This window comes from Aethalodelphis obliquidens, unplaced genomic scaffold (assembly GCF_003676395.1).
Source record: "Aethalodelphis obliquidens isolate GAN/ISIS:26980383/991018 unplaced genomic scaffold, ASM367639v1 scaffold25, whole genome shotgun sequence".
NCBI lineage: Eukaryota > Metazoa > Chordata > Mammalia > Artiodactyla > Delphinidae > Aethalodelphis > Aethalodelphis obliquidens.
The window spans coordinates 31,403,468-31,412,828 of record NW_020837969.1 but is presented as its reverse complement, the minus strand read 5'-3'; the positions used below and the strand labels follow the sequence as shown (position 1 = coordinate 31,412,828).

Here is a 9,361-nt window from a genome sequence, read left to right as displayed (position 1 = left end):
AGAGAGAGTTGTGTTCATGTCTTGACTATTGTAAATAATGCTGCTGTGAACAACACAGGGGTGCATGTATCTATTTGATGTAGTGATTTTTGTTTTTTCTGGATATACACCAGACTGGAATTGCTGGATATATAGTAGCTCTATTTTTAGTTTTTTAAGGAACTCCATATGTTTTCCATAGTGGCTACACAAATTTATATTCCACCAACAGTGTACGAGCTTCCCTTTTCTCCAACATTTGTTGATGACGGCCATTCTGACAGGTGTGAGGTGATACCTCATTCTGGTTTTGATTTGCATTTCTCTAATAATCAGTGATGTTGAGCATCTTTTCATGTGCCTGTTGGCCATCTGTATGTCTTTTCTGGAAAAATATCTATTTAAGTCTTCTCCCCGTTTGTTGATTGGGCTTTTTTTTTTTTTTAATATTGAGTTGTATCAGCTGTTTGTATATTTCAGATAATCACTCCTTATTGGTTGCATCATTTGCAAATATTTTCTCCCATCCCATAGGTTGTCTTTTCATTTTGTTGATGGTTTCCTTTGCAGTGCAAAACTTTTAATTAGGTACCCTTTGTTTATTTTTGCTTTTATTTCTTCTGCTTTGGGAGACTGATCCAAGAAAATATTGCTACAACTTATGTCAAAGTGTGTTTCACCTGTGTTCTCTTCTAGGAGTTGTTCGGTTTCATGTCTTACATTTAGGTCTTTAAACCATTTTGAGTGCATTTTTACATATGGTGTGAGTGAATATTCTAATTTTCATTGTTTTACATGTAGCTGTTCAGCTTTCCCAACACTACGTGCTGGAGAGACTGTTTTCTCCATTGTATATTCTTGCCTTCTCCATCATAGATTACTTGACCGTGTAAATGTGTGGGTTTACTTCTGGTCTCTCTGTTCTGTTCCACTGATCTTCTTGTCTGTTTTTGTGCTAATACCATGCAGTTTTGATTACTGTAACTTTGTAGTGTAGTCCGAAGCCTGGGAGGGTTATACCTCCAGCTTTGTTCTTTTTTCTCAGAATTGCTTTGGCAAATTGGGGTCTTTTGTGCTTCCATATAAATTTTACGATTATTTGCTCAAGTTCAGTGAAAAATGTCCTGGGTATTTTGATAGAGATTGCATTAAATATGTAGATTGTTTTCAGCAATATGGCCATTTTAATAATATTGATTCTTCTAAGCCAAAAGCATGGGATATCTTTCCATTTCTTTAAATCATCTTCGACTTCCTTCATTAATGTCTTATAGTTTTCAGCATATTGGTCTTTCACTTCCTTGGTTAAGTTTATTCCCAAGTATTTTTTTGATGTGATTTTATTTTATTTTTTTTTTACTTTTCTTTTTGATATTTCATTATTGGTGTACAGAAATGCAACAGATTTCTGTATATTAATTTTGTATCCTGCAACCTTGCTGAATTCATTTATTAGTTCTAATAGTTTTGGGGTGGAAACTTTAGGGTTCTGTATATAGAGTATCATGCCATCTGCAAATAGTGACAGTTTTACCTCTTCCCTTACAATTTGGATACCTTCTATTTCTTTTTCTTGTCTAATTGCTGTGTCTAGGACTTCCAATACCATGTTAAATAGAAGCAGTGAGAGTGGGCATCCTTGTCTTGCTCCAGATTTTAGCGGGAAGCCTTTCAGATTTTCACTATGGAATATTGTGTTGGCTGTGGGTATATCAGTTATTCAATCTAAAAATAAAATCCACATAAAAGTGATTTGAAAGCTTAGTGAGTTGATCAGATGGTTCATTAATTTGTTATTGAGGTTCCAGATCTCAGCTTTTCCTTGGAATAACCCTAATTTTCATAGTCTTGCCAGCTGCACTCCACATCACAGAGGCAAAGAAAAAACAGAAGGCATTGCTATATTGCATGATGACTAATGGGCCATGTGAGAGTTTAAATTTGTTTTCTTCTCCAAAAGATTTGGAGCAGAATTTTTTCTAAAATTAAATTATGTCCCATATAAAATACAAAGATAACTGAGGTCTAGAAAAAAATCCCTTGGCTTATTAAGAAGTATGAAAAGAGTTCTTAGGGGTATTGAAAGGAATATTGGTTTTGGAAATTAAGGATTTGCTTGGAGTCCTGCCTTTACCATAACTAGTTACCTTACCTTCAGTAAAACTTTGGCATCTCTGAAGTCCATCATCTGAGAAACAGGATAATAATCCAACTCATAGTTATTGAAAAGATGAAAGCAACTTGTATGTTGTAATGCATAAAAAAGGTATTTTTGTTTTCTGTTAGTAAACTCTTCCAAGTTAGATTCTCTTTTTTTCCTGGACCTAAAATAACTGTAAGCTCACAATGAAATGTGTCAATAGCTGAGGCAATCTCAAAATAGTGATCGTATGTCTTCTTCATTTAGATAGCAACATCTGCTCTATAGTGTTTGTCTTCTGGTCTTTTAAAAAAATATTGTATTTTCAATGTCAATTTTAGCAGGTATGGATTGAAAATAACCTCTCACAATAAACAGAAATGACTGACAATAAAATTAGCATGATTTCGTCAGTTGGTACAATCCATGCAACTGACAGATCAGCTTCTATCACTTTGACAAATCCTTTACTTACTAGTTATTTCCATCTAGAGCACACAAATGTTTAATTCATTCATTCAGAATCTTTCAAGTCGTGATTGTACAATGTTTACTTCAAGTTTTGGCTTTGATTAATAAATCACTCCCTTACCTCCGAGATCTTTTTTTTTTTTTTTTTGGCCTCTCACTGTTGTGGCCTCTCCCGTTGCGGAGCACAGGCTCCGGACGCGCAGGCCCAGTGGCCATGGCTCACGGGCCCAGCCGCTCCGCGGCATGTGGGATCTTCCCGGCCCGGGGCACGAACCCGTGTACCCTGCATCGGCAGGCGGACTCTCAACCACTGTGCCACCAGGGAAGCCCCGAGATTTTATTTTTAAAAACCTTTCTTTCCTCCTAAAGGATGGTTTCCTGACCTATCAGATGGAACCATAACGAATTGCAAACTTTGACGCAATAAGTTAGGAATTTTTAATTGTAGCCCAACTTCAAAAACAAAGGCTGGCAAAGATCATTTTTCCTGATCTCAGTAAATTCTTGGATTTTTGAGCTCTAGAATGAACAGAAGACCCTTTCATCTTCAGCTGTTGAGGACACGTGCGCTGAGGAAGGGACTAATGTGGCTTGTGGTTCTCTCTGGTTGTTTTTCTCCCCAGCAGCGCCTCTGAGCTCACTTAAACCTCCGAGAGTGGACACTGCTCCAGTGGTCTCATCTCCCTATCAAAGAAGAGATTCAGACAGATACTGTGGGCTCTGTGCAGCCTGGTTTAACAATCCTCTGATGGCCCAGCAGCATTATGATGGCAAGAAACACAAAAAGAATGCAGCAAGAGTTGCTTTGTTAGAACAGCTTGGGACAACTCTGGATACGGGGGAGTTAAGAGGTAAGAGAAACTTCTTATTTCTGCCACAGAACTGGGCTTTCAGAGAAAGTGTTTTCATAAACTGGGATGATTCTTCCTATTGCTTTGCTTACTAAGGACAATTCTAGGATCCTCCAAAAGGAATAGAAGAAAAAGGAAATGAACAGAAAACTAATTTTTTCCATCTCCTTTCTTTCAAAGTATTTGTGATTGCCATATTTTTATTGACTACATAGTAGTCAATACTATGTTCAGATCAAAACCACCCACTCATGAACCAGAGTTTTTCCTTCTGCTTTATCTTTAAACACCTTCTGGAATGAATGCTTTTGTACATGAGCAGTACAAGAGCAGATGCAAAAAAGGCCAAATGGTGTTATCTTAATTTTAAACTTTTGTGCTTTTATGAATTCAGCCAAAACAAAGCAACACATTGGCTCCATTTCATGGATTAAATTAAGCCCAAGGCCTTTTCGTGGGCATATCTAGGAAGCTGAGGTAACACAGTACTGTGGACCACTATAGAATCAATACCTGGCTCCTCCCATCCCCCATCTGTTAACCTATTTTCTCGGTTGATGGAAACCACAGAGCATTTTAAGTTCATGTGAGATTTTACAGAAGTTGCTGAGTGGAGACTTGGAATCATAGGGTGAGGATCAATCCTATGGATTCCTGAGGAAGCCACATACCATTCTGTGGAAGCTAATAGAATATTTCATCGTCAACAACCATTTAAACATTTTTTGATCACCTAAACCGTTTTGATCAACTGATGTTGGCAGTGTAGAAGTAGAAATGCATTTTCTCAGAAAACTAATTCTGCAAAGGGTGCTCTACTATACCTCAGATATTTTATGGTTTAGATATACTTTTAGAAGTTGGCCAGGAGCTCATCCATCATAATGGCTGTAATAACAAAGTTTACAAGTCAGTTCTGAGAATGCAACCTGGGTTTGAGCTGGGTTCGGTATGTAGAGCCTGCAATTCTTATTATCCTTACCAGGCTATGAGCCTCCAAGGGAAAATAACCTGGTATAATTCTAGACCAAATAAATGGGACAGAAGATCTTGCTGTGTGACCTGACAGGAGGGACAGGTCACTTCTGATTATGTTGGTTGGGGAAGACTTCACCAAAGAAAAGGACTGGAGTTGGAAATAGAAAGGTGGGTGGTCTTTTAGCAGGTGAGAAGGTATCCCATGTGAGCAGAATCATATATGTTTAGGCAAAAGAGAGGAAAACATAAGCTGTCGCTGGTGAATAAACAGATTATCATGGAAGAAGCCTATCATACAGCATAGATTTAGGACTGCAGGTCCATTAGGAGATCTATGGAGCTTGAGAGACTGATTTTTCCAAGATAATGATTAAAAACAGCAAATGAGAGCAAAGAGGAAAAACACTATTTTTGTGGAGGTTTTCTAGCTCTAGAGAAACAACATGGAGCTTAATATTTCAGTATGTTGGATAATCATGTTGCAAATGCTTTTGAATTGTTGGTACTATTGCTGTCTGCTGGGGAATTTCTTGTGTTCACAGTCTCTGTCTTGTTAAAAATACAGGAGGAGTATTTTTTAGCTGAAGGCCTCCCATGTCTCGCTGTTCCTGGCAGATGACAAGTCTGCTCCGCGACTCCTTCATGGCAGGCACTGAAGGAGAAAAATAGGGCTTTATTTATGTTTTGTGCCAGATATTATGACTCGTAGAAGAATTATTCCTGGAGCACATTCTTCTTGTCTGTTTTGAACTATCGGTGCTGCATCTTTTAGGTACAACCGTGTCTTAATGACTTGGGAGTCTGAATTCTGTAACATTTGAGTGGTTTGTCTTTTATCCCAAAGACAAAAAAGGTTGCTCTTGGACTTGATAACTCAATGTGATTCTGACTCAGGAGCACATGAAACGCGATTAGCATCGAACACAGCGTCCTTGAAACCGACCTTTTCACCCACCCCAGGTGACATCTTGATGTATATGTATTCAGGCATTAAATATTGCAAAAGTTTAGGGAATAAAGCAATGATGATAACCTAGCATGTTTTAAAACACATGCGTGCATGCGCACACGCGCGCACACACACACACACACACACACACACACACACACAGTCTTCTATTTCTGGAACGCTTCTAGTGCATGGTCGATCAATTAATAAAGGCAAAAATGCTAACCAGTAAATACAGGCATATCCATAACTTTTAAAAAACTGGTGTCAAGCAGCTGGAGGATGGCAGTGTCACAGGCTTCCTCTCCTTCTTAGCACTTCTCAGTTTTTAATTTTTTTATTTTATTTTATTTTTTTGGCTGTGCGGCACGTGGGATCTTAGTTCCCTGACCAGGGATCGAACCTGTGCCCCCTGCAGTGGAGGCATGGAGTCTTAACCACTGGACCGCCAGGGAAGTCCCAGCACTTCTCAGTAAAACCCTACATCATTTACCGGTTTATTATGGTTTTCCTGATTTCTCCCTACTCACCCTATAGACTGTTAGCAACTTGAAAGCAGGAATCTATGTCTGCTTTGCCCACTGATGTGTTCAAAAACACCTAGAACAGTGACAGACACAGAGTAGGTACTCAATAAAATTGCTGAATGAATGAATAAACAGAGAAAGCAGAATTTAAAAGTCACCTAAAATTCTGCATTTTTTAACATGGCAATACTTTTCATTTCCAAAAGGATCCTGATTGAATAATTTTTACAAGACATTATTTATGATTTTTTCTTCTGATTTAAAAAGACGATGTATATTTTATATATTGTTAAAAGCAGAGATATTAAGTATTATATCGTTCACTGAGTGTAACCCACGCTCCTACCAAGATCCGTAACTTTTCCATCATGACGTCATTCCCACGGGCCCCATCCCAGTCAATCCTAACTTCCCATTCCAGGGAACCAATTTTCTTATTTCTTTCACCAAAATTTAGTTTTGCCTGCTCTAAAATTTCATATAATTGTCACAGAAAGTATGTACTTTTCTGTGTCTAGCTTCTCATATTGGTTTTTTTTTTTTTTGCGGTACGCGGGCATCTCACTGTTGTGGCCTCTCCCGTTGCGGAGCACAGGCTCCGGACGCGCAGGCCCAGCGGCCATGGCTCACGGGCCCAGCCGCACTGCGGCATGTGGGATCCTCCCGGACCGGGGCATGAACCCGCACCCTCTGCATCGGCAGGCAGACTCTCAACCAGTGTGCCACCAGGGAAGCCCTCATATTGTTTTTGAAACGTATCCATTTGTTGCATAAAAAGCAGAGTAGCCCCTTGCTCTTTATCACGGAGTGGTTTTCTTCTAGACAGAAATCCCACAATATGTCTAGCCATTCTCCTCTTGACATTTTTGGGGCTATTTTGAATAAGGCTTTCATGAACATTCTTTTTGTTGTTGTTGTTGACAGATGTTTTTACTTCTCTTGTTAAATACCTCAGAGTAGAATTGCTGGGTCATAGTCATAAGTTGGGTGTATTTTTAACTGAACAAGAAACTACCAAAATGTTTTCCAAAGTAGCTGTATTATCTTGCACACCCTAAAGCAACATATATGAATTCCATATCCTCACCAACGTTTGTTTTTATCAGTCTTTCAAATATTAGTCATTCTAGGGGGTGCAGGAGAGTATTTCATTATGGCTTTAATTTGTGTTTCCATGTTGACTAATTATGTCAAACACTTTAAAATGTTGGTCATTTGTATATCTTCCTTTGTGAAATGCCTGTTCGTGTCTTTTGCCTATTTAAAAAAACTGGCTGTCTGCCTCTTTATTTATTTAATTTTTTTAACATCTTTATTGGAGTATAATTGCTTTACAATGGTGTGTTAGTTTCTGCTGTATAGCAAAGTGAATCAGCTATATGTATACATATATCCCCATATCTCCTCCCTCTTGCATCTCCCTCCCACCCTCCCTATCCCACCCCTCTAGGCGGTCACAAAGCACCAAGCTGATCTCCCTGTGCTATGTGGCTGCTTCCCACTAGCTATCTGTTTTACATTAGGGAGTGTATATATGTCCATGCCACTCTCTCACTTCGTCCCAGCTTCCCCTTCCCCTTCCTGGTATCCTCAAGTCCATTCTCTACGTCTGCATCTTTATTCCTGTCCTGCCCCTAGGTTTTTCAGAACCATTTCTTTTTTTTTTTTTAGATTCCATATATATGTGTTAGCATACGGTATTTGTTTTTCTCTTTCTGACTTACTTCACTCTGTATGACAGACTCTAGGTCCATCCACCTCACTACAAATAACTCAATTTCATTTCTTTTTATGGCTGAGTAATATTCCATTGTATATATGTGCCACATCTTCTTTATCCATTCATCTGTTCATGGACACTTAATGTTGTTTCCATATCCTGGCTATTGTAAATAGAGCTGCAGTGGACATTGTGGTACATGACTCTTTTTGAATTATGGTTTTCTCAGGGTATATGCCCAGTAGTGGGATTGCTGGGTTATATGGTAGTTCTATTTTTAGTTTTTTAAGGAAACTCTATACTGTTCTCCACAGTGGCTGTATCAGTTTACATTCCCACCAATAGTGCAAGAGTGTTCCCTTTTCTCCACACCCTCCCCAGCATTTATTGTTTATAGATTTTCTGATGATGGCCATTCTGACCGGTGTGAGGTGATACGTCATTGTAGCTTTGATTTGCGTTTGTCTAATGATTAGTGTTGTTGAGCATCCTTTCATGTGTTCGTTGGCAGTCTGTATATCTTGTTTGGAGAAATGTCTTTATGTCTTCTGCCCATTTTTGGATTGGGTTGTTTGTGTTTTTGATATTGAGCTGCATGAGCTGCTTGTACATTTTGGAGATTAATCCTTCGTCAGTTGCTTCATTTGCAAATATTTTCTCCCATTCTGAGGGCTGTCTTTTCGTCTTGTTGATGGTTTCCTTTGCTGTGCAAAAGCTTTGAAGTTTCATTAGGTCCCATTTGTTTATTTTTGTTTTTATTTCCATTTCTCTAGGAGGTGGGTCAAAAAGGATCTTGCTGTGATTTATGTCATAGAGTGTTCTGCCTATGTTTTCCTCTAAGAGTTTTATAGTGTCTGGCCTTACATTTAGGTCTTTAATCCATTTTGAGTTTATTCTGGTGTATGGTGTTAAGGAGTGTTCTAATTTCATTCTTTTACATGTAGCTGTCCAGTTTTCCCAGCACCTCTTATTGAAGAGGCTGTCTTTTCTCCACTGTATACTCTTGCCTCCATTATCAAAGATAAGGTGACCATATGTGCTTGGGTTTATCTCTGGGCTTTCTATCCTGTTCCGTTGATCTATATTTCTGTTTTTGTGTCAGTACCATTCTTTATTGTTGAGTAGTAGGTAGAAGGTTTTCATATATTATAAATACAAATCCTTTGTCAGGTGTACCCATTGTGAATATTTTCTCCTAGACTGTGACTTGGCTCTTCATTTTCTTAAATAATGTCTGGTAAGCAGACACTATTGAATTATCAAAGTATAATTTATCTTTATTTTCTTTCATAATCATTGCTTTTTGTGTCCCATCTAAACAGTCTTTGCCTACACTCATGATCAAAGGTAATCTTGTATATTTTCTTCTACAAGTTTCATAACTTTAGCTTCTACATCTAGGATTATGATGTATCTCAAATTAATTTTTGTGTATGGTGTGAGGAAGGAGTTGACATTCATTTTGTTTTTAGATATTTACCCAGTTGTTGCAGCACATTTGTTGAAATTATTATTTTTTTCTCATTGGATTTTCTTGGCGCCTCTTTTGAACATCTATTGATTGTGTGTGAGTCTGTTTCTGTACAATCTATTGTGTTCCATTGACTTATTTGTCTCTCTTTATGCCAGCACCACACTGTATTTATTTATAGCATTAGAGAACTTTTGATATTAGGTAGTGCAAGTTCTTTTTTCTCAAGATTGTTTGGCTGTTCTAAATCCTTCACATTTCTATATAAATGTTAG

General features: G+C 38.2%; 1 protein-coding gene across 1 annotated transcript in view; it reads left to right on the top strand.

Annotated features, from left to right (window-relative positions):
- Nucleotides 1-9,361, top strand: part of ZMAT4 (zinc finger matrin-type 4) — a 213,529-nt gene that overhangs the window by 138,218 nt on the left and 65,950 nt on the right. The window contains exon 4 of the mRNA XM_027123019.1: nucleotides 3,214-3,441. Coding sequence (XP_026978820.1) covers nucleotides 3,214-3,441 — 228 coding nt within the window. The remainder of the gene's footprint in view (nucleotides 1-3,213; nucleotides 3,442-9,361) is intronic.